This window comes from Meriones unguiculatus, chromosome 1 (assembly GCF_030254825.1).
Source record: "Meriones unguiculatus strain TT.TT164.6M chromosome 1, Bangor_MerUng_6.1, whole genome shotgun sequence".
NCBI classification, from domain to species: domain Eukaryota; kingdom Metazoa; phylum Chordata; class Mammalia; order Rodentia; family Muridae; genus Meriones; species Meriones unguiculatus.
In genome coordinates this window covers 20,339,726-20,367,055 of record NC_083349.1, presented here as the reverse complement: position 1 = coordinate 20,367,055, position 27,330 = coordinate 20,339,726, and the positions used below count along the sequence as shown (strand labels likewise).

At 51.7% G+C, this 27,330-nt stretch overlaps 1 protein-coding gene across 4 annotated transcripts in view; it reads right to left on the bottom strand.

The window, feature by feature from the left end:
- Nucleotides 1–3,854: 3,854 nt before the first annotated feature.
- Kcnq1 (potassium voltage-gated channel subfamily Q member 1) overlaps nucleotides 3,855–27,330 on the bottom strand; it is a 332,782-nt gene continuing 309,306 nt past the window's right edge. For all 4 annotated transcript variants that reach the window (XM_021633740.2, XM_060383057.1, XM_060383061.1 and 1 more), the window contains one exon: nucleotides 3,855–5,009. In XM_021633740.2, the coding sequence (XP_021489415.1) occupies nucleotides 4,794–5,009 (216 nt within the window). In that variant the 3' untranslated portion in view covers nucleotides 3,855–4,793. The remainder of the gene's footprint in view (nucleotides 5,010–27,330) is intronic.

Here is a 27,330-nt window from a genome sequence, read left to right as displayed (position 1 = left end):
CCTCCCCTACATTTTGACCCACCTCTGAGAGGTAGTGAGAGCATCATCTTGGTGGTCTGGATGTCTTGGGTGTGAACCCAGGCCTGGAAGCAGGTAGCTGGGCTGCTGCTGGGGCTGGGCTGGGCTCGACTCTGGGAGTTAAGGAGGACCTACTTTCTCTGGTGCTCAGAAGTGGGCCCTGGGGGATTGGAGGGAGTCTGAAGAGTGGAGGCTCCCTATGTGTCATGGGAACTGCAGGAGGGGCTTCTGGCACCTTAGAGTGCCTCACAAGTACATTTAGACGGGGGCCAGGTACTAGAACCAAGCTCAGGCCATAGAAGGACCAGCCAGGAGGGAAAAGGGGCTTGTGTTCTTAGTGGTCTTCATCTCCTACACTCAACCAGTATCTGAACCTTGGTGGGAGGGGACCTGGTCTCAGAGGCTAGGGAGAGGGGTAGTAGGAGCCCCTCAACTTTTCTGGATCCTCCATTAGAGGAGACCATTCTTAGGGAAGCATGTCTAGTCAACACCAGGAACTCTTACCCAACCTGCACTCGGGAGGCCCAGTGAGCAAACCCGGGACAGCACTGTCCTGAAGCATGTGAGAAACTGGCCACTACTGACCAGGGTGTGAGAAGTGGTTGGTTGGTGAGTTTCCATGCTGTCTAAACAGCCCTGCTCTGCTTGTCTACAAGCCCTGTGCTGGGCAGGATTAGTCCAACATTCTGAGGTAGGTGGGAACTGAGGCTGTCTGATCAGATCTGGCCGCCCTAAGCACAGCCTAGGTCCTGTAGCCCCAAGTGGGAGGACCTGAGGGAAAAGATATGGGCACCAAGGCTTAGGGCATAAGCCTGGCTTCACCCAGACCTCAAGTATACAGACACAGGAAGAGGAGGAGGATCTATGGGTGCTGAGTATGGTGAGGGAGATCCCCTTCACCATCCAGATCTCCCAAGGGCACCCACAGTGCTGGGAAGGTGGCTTTTGCTAAACCAGGAGGGATCCCAGAATTGGAGACCCAGAAATCTGTGGAGGGATGTTCTACTCTGTTATATAGTGAATGCCAGCTGGGAGCTGAGGGAAGAGTGGGGAGGGTCCCAAGAGTACCAGCCCTGGCCTTTCACCCCACTGGGCTGGGAGGCTACTATAGGTGCCTGGCCAGTGATGGTCTTCAGTGCACAGGTGCAGCTCCTCTGCCAGGTCCAGACACCTCTGTGACTAGTTCCTTTATTTTATCCAGTGACTTACCTAGTTTGTTTGGGCCCAGTTGGGGTTGGAACATTTCCTGGGTCAGTTGCTTTCTTTGTCCCACGGTCTCTCTTGCACCTGCCCATAACGATGGAAGTCTTAAGTGTGTGTTTATGTATGTGTATATGTGTAGGGGGGAATGTTGGATGCTGGGAAGGGGATTCAGGTAAACATGGCTGCTGAGATTCCAGGGACAGGACAGTGAGTTGGCTATGTGGTGTTGAGTGAGGGTGGTCGTGGGAGGGACTAGCCAGCTGCCTTCCTGCCTTTGGGAGACTTGCTCTGCTCTGAGAGGGCAGGGCTGAGAAGGGGTGGGGCTTAATGCCAAGGGGTGTGGCCAGAAAGGGGGTGTGGCTAGACCCTGGAAGACTAGGGAAGAGGCTTAGAGCTAGAAGGCCAGGCAGGAGGGCAGGAGGAAGAGCCAGCCTCACCCACCTAGAGAATTTTCCCAGCTGCCTTAAGTATATGGTTGTACCTTCACCTCTGGCTTAGGTGTCTCATTTCCGTCAGCCCTTTGTTAAAGGATGCTTTTACTGTCCTGTGTCACAGGCAGAGGACAGGCAGCTGGTGAAAGACCACAACTGGGTGGCAGGGGTCTTTTCTGTCTGTGTGCTGGCTCAAAGACAGGAGAAGTTTGGGTTTGGGCAGGGCCAAGCCCAGTGCTCAAGAACCACAGCCAGGCCAGAAAGGAAGCAAAGGCAATGGCAGAGGCAATCCCATGAAACAGGAGCCCTGCTGGTCCTCTAGCGGATGCTGCTAGCACCCACTGGACACCAGGGCCTTGATAAGGGGACAAAGGCACAGCTCTGGGGACAAATACTCATGGGTATTGTCAGCCAAGCCGCTAGAGAGCCGAGGCGAGGCCCACAAAGGGCCCGAAGAAAGGGCCTCGGGAGGGGCTGCGAATGGGCCTTCCCCGCACTTACCACCGTTGCCCAGGCGACGGCCCTCTCATGGAGAGGTCTGCTGGGCCATTGTCCAGGGCCTGCAGGACGTGTCACACACCAGATGGTCGTGTGCTGTCTAGGTCACTTATAGGGGGACAGAGTGAAGGAATGTGGCCAGCTCGGCAGGCCGGGGCACCATCTGTTCCTTCAGACCGTGGGCATTGGGCGGGCATTGAGTGGCCGGCCTGCCAGGCCCAGCCTTCTCCCCGGCTTTAATTAGGTAATTCCATAATTGGGCTTTATTTCAGGTAAATTGCATTTCACACCCGAGAGGGCTGCAATGGTCCTTGCAGGAGAACAGCCCTTGGCCACTCTACACAGTCCATAGTAAAGTACTGAGGCCGGCAGGGTGCAAGGAAGGACTGTGTCCTGCCCAGATGGACGGCCCTGTGCTCCCAATGGGCTGTAGCCTGCCTGGGCAATGTTGAGGGCCCTGGCTATAGGCAGCCGCAGCCACAAATATTTACCCAACAAGGAAACAACAGCTTCTGCCTTCCAGCAATTGTTACTGCAGAGCCCCCCTTGAGGGGGGTTGAGGCCGGGAAGCCTGAGGCCTCAGCGCCCTTCCAACCCTTCCCTCCCAGGGCTGGCCGGTGCTCATTAGAGCAGACACCAAGACCTTGTGGTGCGTGCCTCTAGGACATTCAGACCCCCAAGAGGATCAGGGTTAGAGACCCTTGGGGGTTTTCCCCTTCTTTAGGGGCCTCCAGCTGCATCCCTACCCTTGGCTGTTTGATCCCACTTCTTGCTATCTGCTGCCTCCAAAGCCCCAGGGCACCTCCATTCTTCAAAGCTAAGAGGCCTCGGGCCCTGATGGCCTGGCATATGGGGTGGGCTCTGGGACGAGGACAGAATTGGGACAGAGTGGCATCAGTAGAGAGAGTGGACACTGGCTGGGCAAGGTCCTGTTCACAGAGCACTGGTTGCATTCATAGTGGATGGATTACAGAGTGACAGCTACAGGCCGGTGGGCAGGGTGCTTCTGGCTTAGAACAGGCCTCCAGCCTAGTGGACTGACGGGACAGAGGAACACTGAAATCTCAACAGGGAAACTGAGGCTTTGAGGGGAGCCCAGCAACCCCAGCACTCATTTGTACACTTCCATTTTCAGAAGTTCAATTCTTAGAGCCTTGGAAGCTGGTCCTGGAAGAGATCCACTCTTGAGTGGCCTCCTGGGTCCCCAGTGAAAAGCCATTCGGGCTGGGAAGGATGGATGAGAGACCCTGGCACATACATGTATCTCAGGGTGACTTCATGGGCATATATCAGTGTGGTCCGGCTGCTAAATTAGCCAAGTCCTGACCCAGGCTCAGCTGTTCCTAGAGCTCAGGATCTTCTCCATCTTGATCACATTGGGTAGACAGGGATACCTGGAGGGGAGGCTTCAGGGCTACCCCCAGGCCAGACTGGCTCAACCTTTGACATGTATCATGGTCCCTGTGAGCCCTTGGAACCTGAACCTTCTCTGTGTGGACCAACCAATCATGCTCACTCCATGGCCACCTGGGTCCCTGGGCCCCAGGGAATTGCAGGGTCTAGTCCACAAAGAGGTTGAGGCTCTTTGTGGGGAACAACAGGACGCTGGAAGGTAGAGTAGGCAGACTGTAGAGATTTGAGCACTAAGTTATTCTGAAGATCACCCAGACAGTCCCAGAAGTAAGCATTATGCCGAGACAACCCTGGATCTCTCAAGTTTATTTGGAAAAGCCTGTCAATCAAGATCACACCATGAAATTCATTAAAACACAGATTCTGAATCACCAGAAATTATCCTGATTTCTGTGAGCTGCGATGCCCAAGGAACCAATCCTGGGGAGAAATGGTAATGCCCCTAACCCTGCTGTGGCTCAGCTGCTGACTGAGGGATGTGGTGGGATGAGGCTGAGTCTGAGCACCTGTTGGGCACCTCTGACCAGCAAGGAGGAGGAGGCAGGCTGCCTGTGGGGCTCACAGGACTTGAGGGCCCTGCTTGCCACTCCAGGGGAGAAGCTGGCAGTCCACAGCTGGCTGGGGTGGACAGTGGATACTCCCCTGCTTGGGATAACCCTTGCAGGAAGCTGGAAACCCCTTGGTATCCTGGCCATGAAGTCAATATCACTAGAGAGTGAAAGAATCAGGCTCTGGCCTGCTGAGCCCCCACTAGCCTGTAGCCTGTAGTTAGTGTGGGCTGGGCCTGCCCTGCCCTGCTGGGCCCTGGATTTGAGGCTGAGGGTGGAGATCCTAGATCCTGCTAGATTCTTTCTGTCTCCCTTTAGGAAGCCACTTGGCATCACATGGACGGGCCTCCCTCTGCCTGAGTTGCATCCTAGCCTATACAGATGCTCCACATCCTTGTGTCCCAGGCATCAGATGGGTGGCATCACCATCTTGATGGTGACAATTCTGGCCTGAGAGGAACCCCATGCCCAGCCAAGTTCTAGTACCCACTGGCTGGGCAGAGGGGTCTTGGTGAGTTCCAGGTTCAGGCTGGTGGTTTGGCCCATGGGTTTTTGGGGACTTGGGGAGCTAGGCTGATATATCAGGCCTTTGAGGGGGTGAGAACAAGGTGGGTGCCCCTGTTGAGAGGAAGGTGGGGAAGACCTGTGTTGGGGTTATCCTGGACCTTTCTTCTGAGCTCCTTCAGGAGCCCTCATCAGGGCTCATCTGGGGCACGGTCAGCTGTTCATAGGTGGGCAGGCTGTTGCTGGGCAGGAAGAGCTCAGGGTTGATGGTGTCACCTTCATCTCTGGCCACCACTTGTGGCCTGCTGTTGCAGGTTGGGCCACCTTGGTGCAGAGACAGCAGCTGGTGGAGCATGTCTGTGATGATCACCAATCTCTGATCTAATTGTGTCACCTGCGAGGACAGAAGCAGAGATGAACACGATGTTAGGGACAGCCTAGTGCAGACCGCTTTAGGACCTGGGCATGCAAGGCCTGAAAGAGAGAGCATGATGCAGGTCCTAGGAGATATGGGCTGGATTAATGTGTGCACCAGGCCTGAGAAGCCTTTGGTCACCCTCATGTGCCTGTTTATGTATGCTTATTGGGGTGCAGTGTAATACTGAGTTCTTGTGTATCCATATATATACAAACCTGGAGATCCTTAGCAGTTATCTCCTATTTCTAGATATACCCAGTGTCTGGGAGTTACCTCTTAGCCCCCTCCCAGGCCTTTTAGTCTTTGAGATTTTGGATGAGCCTCTGGAGCCTATAGAACAGCTTCTGGCTTCCTGTGGCCAAGTGGAGAGATTATAATGGGTGGTACCTTAGAGGCCAAGAGCTGTGCCTGCTCAGCTTGGAGGGGATTGGATTCCTATACAAAGGGGTCTATATGGGAGAGGCTGGTAGCTGGAGAGAGGGCTTGGGACAGCTGAGGGTTGAGCAGGCAGAAGCTGGGTGGACCATGGAACAGTGCCCATCCTCAAAGGTAACTCAACAGGTACTAATTTAGGACAACACCACCTTTCTAGGTCCCCATGGGTCAGGACAGGGACTGAGTGGAATTCTTGAACATGCGGTCCCTACCCCATGCCTGTAAAGGGCTTGTTTTGCTCCAAGCACCAGGCAGGTAGCTAAAAAACTGGAGGGGAGGTAAAGGCATGGCCGAACCTGGGATGAACAGAGTGTAGAGTAAGAACTTGACAGTGACCATATTTGCTGTGCTTGTGGGAGACAATGAAGAACCACTGGAGAACTGCTTAGAAAGAAGGAGCCATTGTGCAAGGAGCCCAGCCCTGGGGGTCTGAGGTGGTCAGCCACTTCCTTTTCTCCTCTAGAAGAAGAGAAGTCCTGTCTAGGGAGGCCAGACAGTTCCCTAGGAAGCATAGGTAGCCCCAGGGGCAGTTGGAGGACCTTGTGTGTGGGGGAGGGTGTGGTGTTCATGGACCTACCTAGCATAAGCAATAAAGCAGGAGCTGGGAGTAAGTGAGGGGACTTCAGCTGTGAGTACATGGGGTGGTTCTCCTGGGTGCTGTTAGTAAAATCAGGGGTTTCCTCACCCCCACAGTGGGACCTGGAGTAAAGGGAACATCAGTGATGCAGGGACTGAGCCAGAGTTTCTGACAGATGGCCTCGTATGATCAGACCTGCGAAGCTGCTTCAGGGAAAACCATAAGATGACTCAGCCAACCGCTGACTGCTGGCCTCAAAACCTTGGTGACTTGGGATCTGAGGACAAGGGGCAGAGGCTAGCTCCCATCTTCCTGGACAAGTGTGTACCATGAGTGAAGTCTGAGTCCCAGGCAGGCTCCTGATGCTTTCAGTACTGGTTCCCTGGTCCCACTACTTGTTTGTATTCTGAAAGGGCTAGATGGGATTATCCAGGCTTGAGGGCTCACAAGGGGAAATCGAAGCTCAGGGCTTAAGAGTGCAGTGGGTGGAAGCTGAAGTCAGATTGTCCCTAGCAGGTGAAGCCAGGGTTCACGCCCTGTGGGAGGCTTCTGTGAGCCCTGCACCAAATGAGGGTTGTCTGAGGCCAGTCTTGGTCTGGTCTCATGCAGCTTTCAAAATGCATAGCCAATTTGAGTAGGCAGGGGAAAAGCACCATTGGCTCATGGGAGATGGATGGTTTCACAAACATTTACTGACCCACAGTAGAATACCTAGGGGGGGCCTCACATTTACTAATGGGCAACGTCCTTAAAGAGAGTTCTTGGGGTGGGGGGGCTGTTTGAAACCTCCTGTGGGACAGCTTCCACAGGGCCCATCCAGTCTGTGTGTGCCTCTCAAGGGTGTCTTTGAAGCCTCCCTGGACAGTTCCCAAGCTCACAATGACCCCATGGCTGCTGCTTTGGTCAACTGGGGTTTTGAGGAGCCTGTCTGGGTCCTATTAGCCAAGCTGCTAGTGGCTGGATATAGCCTAGAGTCCTAAGAGGGTCCAGAGTTGGGGGCCTCCCTATGCTACTATCACCTTGTTTGAGGGAGGACAGGACTGTGAAGACAGGAAATAGCGCAAGGGGTCCTCTAAATGCACTGACTCCTCCAACTCCCCAGTCGCTTGAGAGTTTGCCTGGAAGACACCTGGGTCTTCTCAACCATCCAGAGGATCCTCCTAGATTGTCCAGCTACCCACAAATATGGCTCCCTTGCTTGCCCTGGCCACCATAGTGAGGAGCAATAACTTGCCACTGAGTTCTGTAGCTTTCCTAGACTTGTCCAGATCAGACTGCCTCAGCCAGCTTGGCCTGGGGTGGGAACAGCAGGGCTTGGGTTCAGGGTGAAAGGTCAGGGATGCATCAGGCTAGGGATCCTAGTCAACCTAGGACCCTCTATAGGGTCAAGAGGGCTTGGCCTTTGGTGCCTTGAGGGACATTCATAGGTCACTTTCAGAGGCCATGTTAAAAATGTCCAATATCTAATGAAGAGCCATCAGATGCCAAAGTTGGCAATAGAAGGGCCTGTGAGGAGGTGGCCAGTGTGGATGTTATGTACTTAACTTATACTCTCACCTGGTTTTTGGCGGATGGCTATGGTGCTGGCTGGCTAATCTGTCCAGCACAGCTTGGGAGTCAGGGGATGGGGGTTGCCTTTTGAGGTGGGACTGCTGATGTGGAGACCTGGCCATGCATGCTCCTTGTCGCCTCTGCTTTCTTAGCTGGGAAAGTGAGCCGTGCTGCTTTCATTGGATGCATTGTACAAAGAGTCTGGGGAGCTTGCCTGCCAAGGCTGTGCTTCTTGTCTTGAAGGCAGGGCACAGGGGTCTTAGCTTGCTCTCCTAGGCTCTGCCTCCCTCCTGGCCACTTAGGCTCCCAGAGCAGCTTCATGCCTAAGCTTGTGTCCGGTCCTGCTGGACCACTGCAGGGAGGGTCCTGGCCTGGTGTACTGTGGCTCCTCAGCTCAGAATTCAGCTCCAAACACAACACTTCAACAATTGTTCCTGAAGACACCTGGCTCTACTTTCTCCCTTTGGGGTTTTGAATGCATGGCTCAAGAGCTGGTGAGCGAGCGCTTTGCCCAGTATTTAATAGGTGGAGGCAGGAAGCCATGTCACAACAGGCAGGTGCTCAGAGAGGTGCCACCACCTTCAGGGAAGGGCTCTGGGCTCTGGGCTGGTGTTCTCCAAGGGACAGATCAGTTTTGGAGATCTAAGATCTCATCACTATTTGCAATTTGATAGTGATTAACATGGCAAGGCAGACAAAAGCCTTGTTGTGCCCTGTCTCTGTTTACCAAAGTAAAAACCATAGAAGACTTCTGTGGGCCTTGGAAGAGAGAAAAAGCAATTAGAATAACAGCTAGTTAGAGAGCCTGCGGCGGCTGGCGATCAGACTTAAGGCGACAGGGATTCCTGTTTGATGTGGTTACAAATTTGTTTTCAAAGGAAAATCTTGAAGAGTCTTTTTTTAGAATTTTTTTTTCAGGACCTGCCTAGCCTTGATCCTTGGTCAGTACCCCCAAAACCAGCTTAGCCTGGGGTGGGGACACCAGGGCTTGGGTTCAGGGTGCAGGGGCCTGGGATGCATTCAGGCTAGGGATCCTTGTTGGTCAGCTCAGGGCCCTCTGTAGGGTCATGAGAGGATGGCCTTTGGGATGCCTTGAGGGACATTCATAAGTTACTTTCAGAGGCCATATTAAAAATGTTTGATATCCAATAAAGAGCCACCAGATGCCAGCCTGGCAGTAGAAGGGCCTGTGGGGAGTTGGCCAGTGGGATGTAGATAGAAGACAGAGTGCATGGGAACCTAGGGACAGTTGAGGTACCCCCTGGCTGGGTCAGTTGACCCTGAGCTCCCACTGGCCTCCACTTCTGCATCTTATGGATCAGGCAACAAGGCCTGAGGAGAACACTGCCTGGCAGGCCCTGATGAGCCTCAGCCCTACCCTAGGCTGCCTGCCTATCACTTCTCTACTTCCTCTCTTCCCAGCACTCTGATACACCATCAAGAGATACCTCTTTAACTGTCTAGGCTAAGTGTGGTCCTACTTTTCACAGAAGGAAGGATGTCTACAGGGATGCCATAGGGGAGAGAAGGGCAGAAGTTGGGGGGAGGTTAGTAAGAGAGCAATGATCAGTAGGCCTTTATTGAGCGTTTTCTGGGTACTGGGGCTCCAGCGGGTTTATACACGATGGTCCTTTCAAAATACAAACTCACCCACATCTCAGGGGGTAGCATAAACAGTCCTCATTTCAAATACCCCACAAGAGGGCTTGAAATGGGGGATGTGTGTATATACAGGTCATCTCCTCCCTGTAACCCCTTTACTGGCCTTCTGTATGTAACTTTCCTCCTGTCCCCCAGAAGCCATTCAGCAGGAGGCTAGGATCCCTGGACACAGCTGGGTTGCTCCATCCTCCCCAGTTCATTCCAGCCCAGCTACTGTCTCCTGCTGGCCTCTCACTTCAGTGGATGTATGTGTGGTGGTCCTTTCAAAACAAAACATCCTGTTGGCCCAGGAGCCACCTTGTAACTCACTTCCCTTTCCCACATGACCCTTTTTTTTCCTTTCTCATTCCCTTGACTCAAGGCCTATGCTGCCCCCCGAATATGGCAGTGGGTGGCTATCTCAGGGCTGTCCACTCTTGGCCCTTTCTTTCCTCAGTCCTCAGGCTGAGGACTGGTGTCATTTGTTAGTCACCTGTTTCTCTCATTGGAATTGGGCCCAGTCAGTTGTGGGTCTCTGCCTCTACCTGCTGTAGTACTATTCTAAGCTCATGGAAGGGTGCAACCAGTGACAGACAGGTGACACCTTCACTCCAGAGTCCGAGCTTGAGGGGAATGAAGGCAGTTTCACCTACCTGAGAGCAGCAGGGGAAGAGGTGCTGCCTTGCTGCCTACAGGACACAACCTCATCCAACACCCACCTGCATGGCGAAACCATGTAGAACTCCTGTGACATGCACATGGTCAGTTGGAGCTCGTGAAGGTTGGTCTTGTAGATTAGATGCAGGGCACATCAGGTGTGACAACCAAGAGAGGCTGCGCTTACAGTCATTGTGTGTGTGTGTGTGTGTGTGTGCATACACACACACACATACACATATATACATATGGCTTTGCTTTAGTGCTCTGGCTTTTGTAGAAAAGCCTGTATGCAGTATCTGCCTGACAGGACCCCCAGCACACATGGGTGAGCGTGCCTGAGAATGCAGGCAGAGCCCAGTCTGGGTGCCTCTTGGCCATGTAGAACAGTGTTTCTGTACCAAGCCCGAGGCCTCCATTTTAGAAAGCATCTTTTCAACCCCTGTTACTCATTTTACAAATGTCAAAAGGGCCAGGTGTGGTGGTGTACACCATAATCCAGCAGGAGCAGGTGAATCTTTGTGAGTTTAAGGCCAGCTTGGTCTATGTAGTAAGTTCCAGGCCAGCCAGGGTTACATAAAGAAACACTGTCTCTAAGAAGGAAAAAAAAAAAAAAAAAAAAAAAAAAAGAAATGTTGAGAAATAACGACCCGACTCCTCGTCTTGTTTATGCAGATAAACACCCGACACCCTCCAGCTCACCAGATAAATTATTTATGCCAACAAATGAATATTCCTGATTACCAGCCACACCAGACATATGAGTTCATCAACCACCCCAGATGGGACCTGGCGCTATAGAAAGAGTACCTCAAGACTGGGATGTGGCAGGCAGAGCTCACCCAGGAAAACTGCCACAGCAAAGATGTCTGCCTTTTTCTCTGGGCTCTGTCTAGGACACTTAGTTCATGTCATATGGACTCTGGAGACCCTCTGCCATCAAGACCCAAACAGCTCCGCACATACCTGTGGTGCGTGACTTTTTACCTGGTCTCCTACGACTGTTCCCTTGTGCCCGACTCTCTTACTCTTTCTTAGCCCCCCACCTCTATTCACCATGGACACACAAATCCACACACACACACGCAGACCCACACAAGTATTCATACAAATCCAGCCCCTGCAAACCTCTGCAACAGGCTCTGGCCCAGGCCTAGTTTCACATCTGACCCAGAGGCCTGCGCTCCTCTGCTTTGCTTTGCTCTGGGCAGCACTAGCTGACCTTTGCACTCAGACCTCTGCTTTCTGCCCTCAGCTTTCCCACCGCATGGGTAAATGTCACCTCTCTCTACAGCTCCTCTCTGACCCCTTCTCACACAGACCCTGAACACATCCTCTTCCATTTTCACCGAGGACCTTTGCTCTCAGAGTCCCCTCTACCTGGAAAATCCACTCTCCCACTACGTTGTGGACTTTGAGCTCAAGTGCCCACTGCTCTAGCGAAAACTTCCACTTATCTCATTTCTCCCGGCATGTTCTGCAACCATTGCCCCTCCATGAGCTTCCCGAGTTTATTAATTTATTTGTTTATTGTCTCTTATTTGAACTTGAGACTCCTGAGGTCAGGTCCTGAGTGTGCCATTCCTGTTGAGTCCCTGATAGTCTTTCAGAGTCTGACACACAGTAGGTGCTCCGTAAGCTGGTCATCTAGTACAAATATTTGCTAAGTGAGTAAATTGATCTCTGCCCTTTCTCTTGGATGAGGGGGTGGAAGCCCCCAAGAGCTCTGCTCCCTAGAAGGCACTGGGCAAAGGCCAATGGGGTTAGCAACTACTGGCAAGTCCTTTCATGTTTATTGATTTGTAAAGACTCTTTGTATGTGAAGACTTATCTTTTGACATGTAGATCACAAGCGTTTTCTTTTGCATTCTATTTGTTTTGTGACTACACTCATGGTGACCATTGCTTTTCCAGATAGAAGCTCCATGAATTTTTTTTTCCCCCTTCATGATTTCTAAGTCAGTATGTGCTTGGGTCACTCTTCCTCAGTCCAATATGAAGTTAGTTTTCTGGTGCTTTTTTTAGGTTTGCATTTCATCTTTAAATATGTGTGGGGTTGATGTACGTTTCCCTGTAGCGGTTGATCCCCCACGGAGTGGGGGTGTCTTTTCCACATACCAAGCTCCTTGTGTGTCTGTTTTTCTAGGGTTCACTCTAATCAGTTCTCTCCCTATCTTGGGTTTCACTACAGAGACCAAACCAGCCTGACACTATGATCCTTCTGCCTCAGCCTCCCCAAGTGCTGGGATCATAGGCCTGTGACCACACACTTGGTTTCCAAATAGCTTTGATCCCTGGGGCTTTGGTAAGGGAGGCCAGGAGTGTCCTTTTACAGAGCTGCAGGTGGTGCTGATTCTGTGGTGGAATCTAGCAGGGGTGATGGGAGCAGCACCTCCCTCCTAGGCAACCCTGTTGACTTTGCTCTTGACTCCCTACCCTGAGTTGGGAGCCCTTGTCACCTCTCCCACACAATCCCGTTGGCTCAGGTCACTGGGCCTCCCTTTTGCAGCTACTGAAGTCACCTTTGGTGCTTATGTGACTCACCCCTCGCCTTGCCTTCAGACTGCACTGCCTCACACATGTCCCTGGGCCAGCACCGTGTGGCCCTGAGGTACAGGGCACTAGGTCATCTCTTCCCTCCTAGGTACCCCTGGTTGCCTGGAACTGTCCAACCTATAGTTTCCCTGTTCTGTGTGAGCTGATGTCAGCTTCAGGGACAAAGGTCCTGGAGCAGAGTAGTGGCAGGCTTGGGGCCCCATAGACCCTAGCTTCTGACAATACTGGGGGCCTCTGCCTGCCTGCCCTGGAAGAGCCCTAGCACAGAGAGGCTGAGAAGCTGCTCATACCTACCTGGCAGGTAGTGGAGGTTTGGTGAGACCCAGGCTCAGAATGGGGACTTGACCCTCCCCAAAAGACTGGCCTGCTCTTGCCAGCCAGCTGAGGAAGCTGCTGCTGTCTGCTCAATCCCGCCATGGGCAGATGCTGCAGCAGCTGCTAAGGCTGGGCAATCATCTAGACAGGCTGGAAAAGGGCTCTGAAATCTGAGAGGCCCTGTTTGTGCTGGCGGCAGGCACAGTGCCCCCCCCCCCCCCACTGGATTCTCTTCAGATGCAGTCCCGGAAGCTTGAGAACTCCAGACAGAACACGTTGTACCAGAGGTCAGAGCCTTCAGCCAGACTAGGTGGGCAATGGTGGCAGGTGGACAGGGACTACGTGTTGATCAAAACTGCCCATCTGGGCCTGTACTACACCCTGTGTCCCAAACAAACACAAGCAGGTCTGTGGCTACTATTTACAGGCACCTCACCACCCTTTCACTGTCCCTCACCCTCCCCATCCCTCCCCACCCCAGATCTGGAGCTTCTTCTGTTTTCTCTTTGTTCATGTCCACCTCTGCCTGCCACTCTGGGACCTACCTGTCACTGTGAACACTGGTGAGCTGTTCTCAGCCTAGCTCTTCACACGAGTACACCCATGTAACCAGCTATCTTATTTACACGACAGACATTCCTACCATCCCTCAGTAGCCAGGTAGGGGAAAGAGATGTCCTATCCCTTGGCTATTGCTTTCTCTCTCCCTTGCCGCCCTTGCTTCCTGGTGAGCAACCTCACCAGGCCTCTGACTATGGCCTGGGTCCATCCCTGTTGCCATACTGACCAGGACCCGCCTTGCCTGGGTAGCCTCTGGGTGCTTCTGGGAGCTCAGTCTCTGTGGGGATGTTCTATGACTCAGCTCATTCTAGATCCTCTTCCCGATGCTTCTTTCTTGAACATTTTCAAGTGCCGTCTAGTCCTAGACCTAGCCCCGGTTTTTACTTCCATCCAAGACTTTCCCTGGTCCCTTGTGCATCTCACAGACTTCTCAGGGTACAGGGTGGGACCTTCTTAACACCCCCTCTCCCCTGATCTGAGCACTGTCACTCCCTGCTCCTCTGTGTAAGAGCACTTCCCTGGCCCCCAATATCACCTGCACCTACAGCCTTGGTTTGAGTTCTCTTCACACCTCACTCAGAGCAGGACAGTCCTTGAGAGGGGGCCTTGCAACAGCCATGTGTGCCCCACAGAGACACATAGTATCTATGTATACTCAGCTTGACAGGCCACGGCCTCTCCCTTCACCCTATCCCAGATACAGTCAGGGGCATTGAGAACCTGGTCTGCCTCGTCTCTTTGTATCACCTAGGTGCTGGCTTTCATGGGTGACAGCTTTCACGATGGCCTCTACAAGGCTGTGTGGATCTGCACGCTCTACGGTGACCCATTCTGGAAAACAGACATTCAGCACTGCCTCCTATTTCTCCCTGGGGCCTCCTCTGCCAGGTGCTGGGCTAGTGACAGGGTGTTACCCTCCCTTCCTCTGGCATGAGACACTGTATCCCTCCATGGCAGTTTTGACATCAGCAGTAATATGATCCAGGTGTGGCACTCCGCTTGCTTGTTTTTGCTCAACTCAAAGTTTGAGGCCGCCGGTTAGAACACGTTAAGGGCATTTGCTTCTTGGGGTGGCTACACATGCAACAGGCCTCCCTGAAGGGACCTGCTGTGCTTCAACCTGGGCCCTGATTCTGGACGAGGGGACCTAGGGAGCAACCCTAGCCCATGAATGCCCTGTGCCTGGAGCATCCTGGGAGTAGATCCTTGTTCTAGTGGGTCTGGTCTGGTTCTTGTCTGGTCTCCTAAGCATCTGCTCCTGCTGCAGGGTTTCCCACCTGTGACCTGGTCTCCCCAGGACATGCCTCCTGGGCATGGCTTTCTGATTCCCAGTCTCTGGCTCTTTATAGACTATTCTCTTTCCTCATTATTTGCTAGCCTCCTTCCCTTAGCCTCCACTTTGAATCTGGGGCATTTAGAGGATACCTCCTCTCTCTCATGGCCCACCCAACCCACCCAGATCTTGGCCTTTCCCCCATAGTAGTTAGTGGCCTCCAAGATTTTCAACCTGGATCCTCCTTTGTCCTCACACCTGACAAGAACCTGAGTGCTGCTTCAGACCCCATTGCCACGCTACAGAGATGGCTGTAGCCATTCTGCCTTAGGAGCTCTGACCCTTCCCCCACTGTTGGCCTTCATGCTTCTCATTACTCTTACCCTAGAGTGGCCTCTGACTGACCCCAATCAGCTGGCTTTTGCCAGCCCCAGGCCTCCTGGCCTTCTGGGACCCTCAAGGCCTTCTGCACCTGCTGAACCATAAGCAGCCACCTCCTTCCCTTAAGGATTCACTGTCACTCTCAGGCTTCTCTTCCTTTTCCCCAGCCCTTCATACCTGTCCACACTGCATAGCCTTCCTCCTGTCCACTGCTGAGAGCTCAGGGTTCTTGTGCTGATCCTGGTTTTCTGTTTCTCCAGGACAGACAAGCAGAAGGAGGTTCCTTGCTTCACCCATACCTGGCTTGCAGTAGGCTCTCAACCCAGACCCACAGGATGAGATGCAGGGATCATGTTTACCATGGGCTAGAATGATCTAGAACTCTGCTGGTAAGGTGACTGACTGAAGAGTCTGGCCTGCCCGTGTGTGCTATGTATGCACACACCCGTGGATGTGTTCATGGTGTTGGGTACAGGTTCTGTGGAGCTGAGTGTGGCTATGTGCTGGGAGCCAAGACACTGGGAGCCGCCTCTAGAAGGCTGATGCCACGTTGGCATCAGGGAGCTGGGCAGGAAATTCTGAGGTAAAGGTGAGCGATATTCAGCTGGTGTCTGGAGCCCTCAAACCCTTGCCTGCCCTTACAACGCTTGAGCATCCTGCCTCACTGCTATTCAGCCTCTGTCCCAGCCCTGAGATTGAAGGGGCCCCATGACTCAGCCAGTCAGTCATCTGAGCTGCAGCTGTGGCTGACCCAGGTGGGCAGGCAGCCCCCAGCCCAGCCTGCAGAACGGGATGGGGCCCTGCTCCCTCCCCCACTTCCTGCTTCTACTCTGAGAACAGGATTTTCTGAAGTCAGGATCCCTGAGGCTGGAGTCAGGCTGGGGGCTAGGCCTAAGGCTGCAGGTGGGGGCTGGGTGCCTAGGTCTGAAAACTAGAATCCGGTGTCTCTCCTGGCACAGGATTGAAACTTGTGAGGACACAGACTTAGGATGCCCCTAACTTGCCTACATATTGACTCCCTTCTGAGAGCTGGGTCAGGCCCAGTACTCTGCTTGGAGTAGAAGCCTGGCTGCAGTGTGGGGGAATCTTGCTTCCTAAGGGACAGATCAAGGCTTCCCATCCTGTTCACTCTTGTCCTTTGTGCCTCAGGATTCTCAGCTCTCATCCTTATTCCTTCCAACACAGAACACTTACAGAGTCATGGGACAGAAATTTCAGTATCTCATAGGTAGGCTCAGCCTTTACTTGGTGAGTTGGGAAACCCTAATGGAAAGACAGGTATCCTGAGTTGGACTCCAATGGGGCTGCCAGCAGACAAGCAGATCTTCAAGGCTTAGAAGGCATCACATGAATAAAGGAACCTCAGATTCTGGGCCCCTTTTCTGCCCCCATGTTACTGGGAACAAAAGAGTTACGAGCTCTTCAGGCTTTCATCTCTCCACACCCAGCCATGGTGCGTCCCTCATACTAGCCACACAGCCATACCGTTGGCCACCCCCTCCTCCTCATTGTCTCCCTCTGTGCTCAGTTCCTGTGTCTGGGCACTCCTCCTCCATGGCCTGTCATATAGACACAAGGCTCTGAGGTCACCCATCAGGGTCACTGTGCTGGTCCTCACATAGCAGATCAGAGTGTGTGGGGCTAGCCCCTGGCTGCTTCTGGTCTTCAGCTGACTGTTCAGGAAGGGGGTGAGAAGAGTTGGACCAGCAGGAAGTTGTTGGGGCTTCACGCCAGGCCCCAGTGCTCCAGCCCATCTGGACATATTTGGCAGGTTCTCTTCCCTATTTTCCCAGGCTCGTCAGAACGGACATCAGCAGCAGTCATGTCCGGCCTGCTCCCTGCTGCCAGCCCACCTTCTACCACTTCCCACACCCATGTCTCAGGCCACTATGCCATGGTCACAGTGGTATGCCTGATCTCCAGCTCAGGCTCAGGCCTTTGGGACTGTCCACCTCCTATTTACATGAAGACTTAGGGGACACTGACGTGCCATAGTTATTGGATGTGAAGGGAATGAACTTGCTCTCTGACTCTGGCTACTCACAGGCCTTCTAGAACCTCTGTAGGGACCCTAGTGGGGATAGTTTGGACCCTAGCCCCAGGCTGGTAGATCCAGTCTCTCCCTGTATCTGATATAGGGTGTACTGGTCACTTCAGCATAAGTCCTGTCCAGTCTTTGAATGGTAAGTACCACCGGGTGTGGCCCTGGCTCTGCTGTCTTCTCTGAGGTTGTGCTCCTGTATTGGCCTTGGCCATGCTGGCAGGGCCCAGGTACTGCCCGCCCAGCTAGTCTTCCTAGCTTCTCCGGGCCCTGGAGGAGGTGCCTCCCACAGATATCCTATCTCTGGAGGTGGTGGTGGTGAGCATTGCCACTCCCTTCTCCCTTCTGGTGACAGTGCTCCCCTAAGAAGCCTGCTCTAAGCAGAGATGCAGAAGTGGGGTCTGCACTGGGGGGCACACTGGAGTGGGGGACCCAGGGCCACATCAACACAAAGCAAAAGGCAAGGTTCTCTGGCCTGGCCCCCACCCCTGAAAGGCTCCAACCAAGCTCCAGGTGCAGTGTAGATGACAGGCACCACTTTTCCCTGCACCCACAGGGTCCACATCACAGTATTGTCCCAGCCCCCAACCCTGGCCATGGCCTCCTGTCACCATGGATATTGACTGCTCTATCCTGAAACCTCAACCTCACCTTACAGCTAAAGACAGGCCATTCACCTTGCTGCTAGGAGCCTTCTACCTGACGCTGGGCACTGTGGGAGCTGAGCAGGTTCCAGGCAGGGCTAGTGACTCTGAAGAAGAATTCTCTGGAAAGCTGCTGTCACTGAGAGCCTGCAGTGGCTCTCCTTGCTCTTGGGGGAAACTGGGTAGGCAGGGTGGGGGCTGAGCTGTCTGGAGGACATCATAGCCATCCCATGCAGAAAAACACCTGGTAGACTTTGAGATTTACCTTGTGCCCATAACCAACTGGGACATATTATGGCCCCACTAAGTTCTTGTTCTGCCAAGCCAGGGCAAGAGTTGGATGTGGGGTGCTCTTTGGGGTCCAAGGCTGAGGGCTCCCAGGAAGGTCTATAATTCTCAGAAGATGAGCCAAAAGGTGGTGAAACCTCCTTCTAGGAATGAGGTTCTGGTTGGCCCTGGGCCTGCCTGGCCTGGGCTGACCTTTCCAGCTGACGAGAGACTCAGGCCTATCCTGCAGTTCCCAGCCCATCCTTCCTGTGCTTGGAGCTAGGGGAAAGAAGTCACCTGGGACACCAGGGCTATGGTAAGGGGACGTAGGCTGACCAGATGGGTATGGTTAACAGGCCCCAGGAAGCCCCAGTGCCCTTTGGCCTTCGGGTTTTCCATTAGCAGCCCAGATCTTGGAGTCTTGAAGACCATTCAAAGGAACCTTCAGATTTGGGAGGCGTAGGGAGGAACCTGGGTCCTTCTGTCACTCCTGGTTAAAGGACGGGAACACCTGGCAGTGAGCTCTCCTCTCTTACCACTGCCCCATTCCACATGACCACAGTCCTCTTCCCCCCATCCAGGTTCTAGCTGTCCCCAAGACTGCACATACACCAGTGCTCCAGCCTGGCTTGCCCTTCATCTCCTGCCACCCCAGGCCCTGGCATACCCTCACTTTCTCCTTCCAAGCCACAGCTCCTCCCTGTTGGACCCTCTCCTCTTCCTCACCACATCACCAGCAGAATTCTCAATCTTCTGGCACTCACGTTCCCTTTTCTGCAGTTTAGAAGTTTCTCACCGACACGAAGCAAGCCTGTCAGAAGCCCTTTCATCTCCTAACTGTTGGGGTTATATCCTTAGTCCCCAATAGTTTCCAGAGGGAAGTCTTCCATTTTCTTGGCTGTTTCTTAATTTTCCTGTCATATTTCTTGAATCTCTCTGTTCCTTGCTTTTGCAGTCTTGGGCATTATCTAGTGACTAACATGGAAGATGAGCCACCAAGAGTTTGTCCCACCGCCTCTTCCCCAGCATTCCTTCTGTGTAGTTACACCACAGTTCTAGGCTAGACAAATATTTAGCGCTTGCACTTTAAAGACACATGTGGCTTTGAAAGATCACTGCACAAATTCTATGTTCACAGGGTCCTTCTGTGACAACCACTTTCTGTTTTCTCTGTAGTTAGGGGTTGCCTTTGTTTTGACTTAGTTTTTATTATTATTTTTTTGTTCTTTTTTTTTTAACAAAACCATTTTGTGTGTGTGCATGTACATGTATATGGAGGTCAGTGGATGGTTCGTGGGAGCTGGTTCTCTCCTTCCATCACGTAGGTTTTAGTGATCAAATTTAGGTCACTAAACTTGGTTGCAAGTGCTTTTACCTGAGCCATCTTGCTCATCCTTTTTTTTTTTAAATTTAAAAATATTTTAAAAGACTTTTTAATTTATGTGTTTGTATCAGTATGTATATGCCATGTATGTTCCAGTGCCTATGGAGGTCAGAAGAGGGTGCTGGATCCCCTGGAGCTTGGGTACAGGTAGTTGTGAGTTGCCTGATGTGGGTGCTGAGAATTGAACCCAGGTCCTCTGCAAGAGCAGCAAACGCATTTAACTCCTGAGCCATCTTTCCAGTCCCAGAGAATTAATATTTTTAAATTTTTGTTCAATTATTTCTTTCATTGCTGGGGCTCAAATTCAGGTCTTTCTACATTAGGCAAGCACTCTACCACTGAGCCACACCCCAAGTCCTTTTAATACATCTGTCACTCATTCTTTGACTTTCTGTAAGAATTATAAAATTATAAAAGGAGAGGTGCCCTTTCTCTCTCTCTCTCTCTCTTTCTCTTTTCCCTCCTCTTTCTGCTGCAGTCCTGTCAGGGCTAGTTTATCTCCAGTTTTTAGGTATTATATTCCCCTCAGTCCCCAGTTTTTGTGTTCTTGCCTGTTTTGAGTGTGCATTTTGGCAAATATTTTTATTCGTCAGTTATATTTAGGACTCTAGATTGGAAATTACACTCCCACCCCCAAAGTTTGAAGGACATGTACTTATCATGCAGTCACTTCCTAATGTTTCCATCCTTCATTTTCTGTGTGTGACCTATAGTCTTCTCTCAGGAGACTTAGGGTGAGTGTTTTTTATACTCTGAAACAATAATGGAACCCAGTGGGCCATTTTAGGAGTTGACTTTTCAACCTCAAAGTGTTCAACTCCATCCATAGCTGCTCCTAAGGTCCTCGAGTTCAGACATCTCTAGAGGGTAGCCTCTCATTTTGGTTGGGTAGGGGTCATGGACTGTGGGGATACTGAGGGAGTGCTTGTCACTCAGGCTAAGCTTCAGTAGGCACTTTCTCTTTGTTGGCCCTGTCCTCAGGATGGTATAAAGTTCTTCTAGCAATGGTAGCTACCTTATCTTTGGTGGTGGCTCTGCCTGGAAGGTTGGGCTCTTGCTTTCATTTCTATGTTCATCTCTGCTGGTGTATCTGCATCTAATTTCCTCAGCTTTTGGGGTCTCTTTCTCTCGTTTCCTGTTTTTCTGTGGTCTGCTCTTTTAATGTCTTTGCTTGCTTATCTATACTAGTAAATCTCCCCTTTGTTGCTTCTACTGCCATTTTCTTTTTGTGGGGTTTAGAGGAAGTAGAAATGAATATTAGCTGAATCACAAGATCTTCTGTGACCTCACCTTTCCGTCTTCCCTGGGGTTAAGAATTGCCTTTGGGATTTTCCCTTTTCATCCTCAGACTCCCAGGATGTACATTTCCTGGGTCTCTTTCCCCCAGGCAGGCCACCACCTCCTTCTCCTCCTGGGTCTTCTGTGTCCTGCCCTCACACCTTCACTGGTAGGTGCTTCTTGGCGGCTGGCATCGCCACACCAAGCTTTAATGCCTCCATACAACAGTGATGGCAGCCTGGACCCTCAAGGCTGCCTGGATCACAAAGTTGCTGGTGGTGTCTGACCTCACCACTTAGGAATCTGAGAGCTCTTAACTTTGACCTCTCCTAAGCTGAGCTCTGCAGATAGCTGGTAAGCCTTGTTTTCATCCCAGGGATATAGCTGTCTCTCAAGACTCAGACTGTGCCCCCTAGGGTCTGAGAACTCCCTGCTCTCTTTCCAACACCCAGTTCCTATTGGAGATCTTTTGCTCTGAACCACATGGGTGTGCTCTCAAAGAAAGAACCACTTCCTCCTTTAGCAAAAGAACCTTGAATTAACCACATATTCACCAGGGGTCCTTGCATTGGCTCATTGCCTTCTGGTCATTGGGCAGAAGGAAAGCTAATAGCGGCCTGTCAGAGTGACCAAGGCTATGTGAGAAGGAAGGGTGCCTGTCAGGTACTTTCCTCCTTCCCTCTGCGGAAATACAGAGGTGATGGTGACCGTGGGAGCAGCCATAGAGGTGCTGCCTTGAGGAAAGCACAGGCAATTCCTGGTCTGGCTGCTGCTCTGGGCCCATGGGAGCTCTTGACTGAGGCACCACTGTCATTATCTCAGCAGCAGCTCGTCAACTGGCACGTCCCTTCTCATGGCATGGCCTTTTGGCCTGTTCCTTAGGACCTGCCCCATTCTACACCTAGCTTGACATACTCACATATTGTTCGCCTCTGAGTTGAGTGAGTTTTAAGCCCCGTGACTGACTCTTGAGTGACCACAAAGGCCAGAATTCTCAGGGTGCAGCTTCTGTGGCACCCACCCTGCCTCTTCCTCCCTGGCCTTGAGGCTTGCCTCAAGAACCCCGTGCCCTACCTCAGTGGGTCTGGCTGTAACCACGTGGTGCCAGTGGGCTGGGAGCACCAGGAGGAAGAGGTTGTGGGTTCCTCTAGAGCCGGCAGAGATCCAGCTGAGCTGGGGCAGTCTGAGGACCTTAGGGGTGCCTGTTGCTCTGTGCCTGGTTCTTTTTGAGCCCTACTGGGCCCCAGACAAGCAGGACATTTCCTCTGCCAGCTGTAGGCCTGCAGGTGAGCCGCAGGGAAGCAGGGGCAGGGGAGGGAGAAAGGGCTGGGATGCTGGCCGGGCGCACTGACAGCCCGCCCAAGTTTCCACAACTGTCTGCACAGAGCTGCACCGTGGTTTCCACAGGCTCTGCCAAGTGGCGGCTGCCGGCTCAGCCTGGGGTTCTGACCCCCGACGGGGCCTGCTCCCTGCCAGGCAGCCCTGAGAAGCTAGGGCAGACAGGGCCCAAAGAGTTAAGCCGCCCTCCACCCCATCTCATTCCTACAGTTTTCTGTCCAAGGCACAGCTGACGTGAAAAACAATAGCATTCCCTTGGAGAGGTTCGGCTGCGGGCTGAGGCCCCCCTCCCCAATAATTACTCAAGACATTGGCACGAGCCAGGCCTGGTTAGGTAACAGGCTGCTCGCTCGCTCCGGAGACTTATAACTCACAGTCAGTTACACATAATCTCTGTAGACAACAAAATCGTTTCCAGGATGGTGGGGAGGGTGAGGCCTTGTGGAGAGGGTACAGGGGGCAGAAGGGACAGAGACCAGGGTAAGTTGGGGGTAGGGTTTTATTGCGGGGACTCCTAGGAGTCTCAGGGATGCAGCTAGGGAACTCTGGGTGCTGGTGAGGCAACTATGGTAAGGGAGGGAGTTGCCCTGCCCCCTCTCTACAACCCTCCCCACCCTTGTCCCAGTCCTTGGAAATGGGAGGCCACCCTGGTCTGGTCTGTTATTGAGCAGAGCCCCAGAGGCGCTCATTCATACTGGAGTGTGAATGACTGCTTTGGGTGCTTCCTCCTCTTCTCCTGACAACCTTACAGAGGACAATTTATTGCCTGTTTACTGTCCATGGCTCACTGTACTGACTTCCTCAAGGGCAGGGCTGGGCGCTGCACCCCCCTGCCTCTCCCTGCTCCCCGTGTTCTCAGAGCGCATAGCAGTCGTTCAGAAAATATCTGCCAGGAACAATGGACGACATCTAACCTGAAGAAGCAAGAGTCCACGGGGCGGAGCCAGGCACATGGGAGGGGTGCCTGGCAGGGAGGGTGGTGGGAGCTGTAGGTGCTTTGCCACCCTTCGGAGCCTGCTCTCCTGGCACTGGGACTCTTCCACAGGAAACCCGCCCATTTTCCTGGAAGGATGCTGAGCAGAGAAGTCTAGCACTGGGAAGGTTCAGGTCTGGAAGGGCCTCCCTCAGCTTCCCTCTGGCAGCTGGGCAGCTGAGTCAGGCTGCTGAGAGCTGGGACAGTATAAGGGAAGAGTCTAGCCTGTGTTCAGTCTACACCCAGCCTGGCCCCGACTTGAGGAGGGAGCCTCCCTCCTTCCCTCTGTATATCTCAGGGCTTTCATCCCTCCATGACTGTACCTCTGAGTACAAGGACAGTTGGGGGCACATGAATTGAGCACACCACTGCCTTTCTCATGGACCAGCCAGCCATTAGAGGCAGAACTGACCTGCGGACTTCAGGCTCCCTATCTGGGTCCTTGAGGTCTTGTCCATCTCTTCTTCGCCAGAGGACTCTTGTCATGGCAAAATGAATGTGGCATCAAGAGTTACCCCAGTGGGCACTCAGCCTTTGCTTTCCTGTCTCTTCCTTGAAGCCTCCCTGAGACTTCTGAGATGCAAGAGCTCCTAGATTTCCTAGGCCTACCTTCTGGCCTCCTGCATCAGCTCAGTTCTCTCACTGCCCATGCTCTCTGCTCTCTGTAGCCTCTTGTCCAGTGGCCTTGAGGACATACTTTCTGGGGGTTGCCTTCATGGTAACGGTCCTCCAGCATCTATTTCATCCCCTCTCAGCCTCCTAGCTTAACTTCTCAGTTCTGAGTAGACACATAACCATGTGGCCACCTTATCTGCTCTGCTCCGGCCCAGAAAAGCTGTGAGACCAACTCCCAGTATTGTGGCCAAGCAGAGCATGGAGTCCCTTTCAACCTCTATCCTTGCTTTCCTTCCCTACAGCACCCTCTTACCTAAACTATCCCCATTGACCTCCTACTTCTTAGTTTTAATGTCATATTTCTCTATTTTCTTTGTATTTTTCCTATCATTTTTCTTGAATCACTGTTTCTCACTTTTGCAGTCTTGGGCATTATCTAGAGACTAACATGGAAGACCAGCCATGAGGATTTTGTCCTACAACCTCTTCCCCAGCATTCCTTCTGCGTAGTTACACCACAGTTTAGGCTAGATAAATATTTAGCGTTTGCATTCTAAAGACACATGTAGCTTTAAAAGATCACTGCATTAATACTATGTTCGCAGGGTCCTTCTGTGATAACTGCTTTCTGCTTACGCTGTACTTAAGGGTTGCCTTTGGGTTTGCCTTAGGGTTTTCTTTTTTTTAACATTTATTTAATTATTTGTCTTTAAAATAATTTATTATTATTTTAAATTACATGTTCATGTGTCTCTGTGTAGGTCTGTGCATGTGAGAGTATGTGCCTGCACAGGCCGAAGGCTTTAGATTCCTCTTGAGCTGAAGTTATAGGCGTTGTGAGTCATCTGAAATAGGTGCTGGGAATTGAATGCTGTCTCTGCCTGAGCAATACATGTTTTTACCCATGGAGCCATCTTGCCAAGCCCTTGTTTACTTATTTTTCTGTGCACATACATGTGTGTGGAGGTGGGAGGCTAACTTTTGCGAGTCAATTCTCTTCTTCCACCATCTAGGTTCTGAGGATCAAACTCAGATTTTCAGACTTGATGGCACATGCCTTTTAGCTGCTAAACCATCCTGCTAGTTAGGGGATGAGCTTCACTGGGAGAATCACAAGCACACGTGAAGGAGCCTGTTTGTGAGGAGGAGGAGGAGGAGGAGGAGTACATTGGTGTGGGTCTGCATTCCGAGTCTATACGTGTAATTGTGTATGCAGGCGTGGTTCTGTATGCCAAGTGTGTACATGTGTGCAACCGCATGTACCATCCAAGGGATGCTTGCTGTATACATCTCCCAACGACAGGCTGCTCTCTCACTGTTCTCTTGGGCAGCCCCCTCTGCCTCGGGTGTGGGCTGAGACCTTGCCTGACCTTGCTCTCCAGAGGACCTACATTTTCTAGATGACCTCATGAGCATTCCCCACAAACTTATAAGAAAAGGCATAAAAAGCAAACCTATGAATTCCCAGGTGTCTCCTTGCCCTTCACAGATACTTTGGCTGGACATAGAGTTTTCTCTTTAGAATTCTGTAAATACCTTCTATGAGGAGGTCCATGGCTTGGAAGCTCACTTGCCAAAGCTGAGATGATTCTATGGTATTCTCTTTGTCCCAGTCTCTCTGGAAGGATAGCTTGGCACAAGGGATGTTCTTCCTAGCGGGGGCTTTTGGGATGTCCTTCCTTCTGTTTTCTTATTTTTTTGTATATGTGCGTGAGACTGATATGTGTACTATGTGCATACAGGTGCTTTACAAAGAGGCATTGGATCCTTGGGAACTGGAGTTCCTCCATATGGGTGCTGGAACAGAACCTAGGTCCTCTGCAAGAACGCCTTAACTACTGAGGTATCTTTCTAGCCCCCCTCCCATGCTTTCCCTAGAACTTTCAGCTACAAAGTAAGTAAATAAGTCTCTTTCTCTCTTTGAAAATCTGTGTGTGTGTGTGTGTGTGTGTGTGTGTGTGTGTGTGTCCCCATGTGTGTGTCCAGAGATCAACCTCAGGTGTCATCTCTTAGGTGCCATCCACTTTTTTTTTTTTTTTTTTTTTTTTTTTTTTGAGACAGGATTTCTCACTGGACCTGAAGTTCATTGATTAGCATAGCCTGGGTGGTCATTGAGCCCAAAGGATCCTCTGACTCTGAGTCCCCAGTGCTGGGGTTAGAAGTATATACGCCACAATGCCTGGCTACTTCATTTTTATTTTTAAAAATGAGTTCTGGGAAGCAGACTCCCTTATGCTTGTGTGGCAAGAGCCCTATTCTCCTGAGCCTTCTTTGTTCATGGGGTTTCTGTGATTATAACTTTTTGTTTTCTCTGGGGGGTGAAAGTTGCCTTTGAATTTTTTCTTTTAAAAGCATATTTATTGAGTGTCTATGCTTCTTGGCTAACGAATTATCTTAATCTCTCATTTTTAGTGCCATTTCTGGGAGATTTACTTCAGCCTTGTTCTGAGTATTTGAAATCAAGCTCCTTTGGACTCTCTCTCTCTCTCTCTCTCTCTCTCTATATATATATATATATATATATATATATACATACATACATATATATATATATTTGTTTATTGTCTTGTTTAATGATTGCAAGGCCTTAAGTTTCAGAAGGATCTTATACACATACCCCTAGTGCCTGTATTTCCCTGTATTCTGGCATCCCTGTGCTGAGGTTAGGCCCTGCCTACTGTTCTGCCTTCCCTAATCCCACCCAGCCTTCCACTTCCTCTCTGATCAAGCTGGGCCCCTTCCTTCCTGTGCCAGGGCTTCTCCATATGCTACATATCCTTTCTGCAGGGCTTGTTTCATCTTTGTACTTGGCCTATTTGCCTGCACCCTTCGGTATACAGCTCATGGGGGTTCCTTAGGCACTTCGGCTCACTTCCTGGATGGTTTCACAACCCATATGACACCCCATAGCTCTCTTTACAGCGCTTAGTACAGTTAAGTAAATACATGATTCCTAGCGTGGTGATTGCTAGCTGCTTGGTGCCCATGAATTTCTTTTGTCCTCGGCTGTGGCCTGGGCTCCTGTCATTGTTCCACTGGCTGTTTTCTTAACAAGTCACTAACTACAGCCTCTGGGGCATATATCTTGATCTTCCCGTCCAAGACATCTGAAGTTTGATATTTGCAGGGCTGGTCGCTTCCTGAGAGTTCTGGGGCAAGTGTTGTTCTGGCCTTTTCAGCATCCAGAATGGTCTGACTCCTTGGCTCCTCGCTCTTCCTCTATTTTCTAAGCTAGCAGCCCGTGATTTCTCCCTTTTTGGATTCACCCATCTCTTTCATGGCTTGCACCCACTGCTCCCTCTTGTAGGGACCCCTGTAATGATAGCTATGGCCACGTAGGCTCCAGCAGTCTCTCCATCTTCTTATTGGCCGTGCTCATGCCCTCCACAGGGTTTTTGCACACGTTGTTCCCTGTGTACCTTTGACAGCTGAGGAATGGAAAGGCAGTTTTGGCAGAGAGTGCCCGCCCTGTAGCTGCCATGGTGGTAAAGGAAAGAGCTCAGTCTTGAGCCAGGTGAGGAAGAGTCACAATGTTTGTGCCACCCAGAGAGCCAAGAGCCTCATCTTGGAGGAGAATTCTGATGGACTGGGTGATCAGGAAAGGGTCTTAGAATTGTTCTGATGCCCTTAGAGAGATCAAAGGTCAGGCATACACAGGAACCCCAACCCTAAGGATTCCCTGCACTAAGATGGCTGAAAGAGGCCTCAGAGGCCTCCAGGTGCAGAAGGGCTGTAAACATGTGAGTCGTGATGGACAGGGAGCCAGGAAGCCTCAGGCAATGATGAGAAGTTCAAGGGAGTAGGAGACTG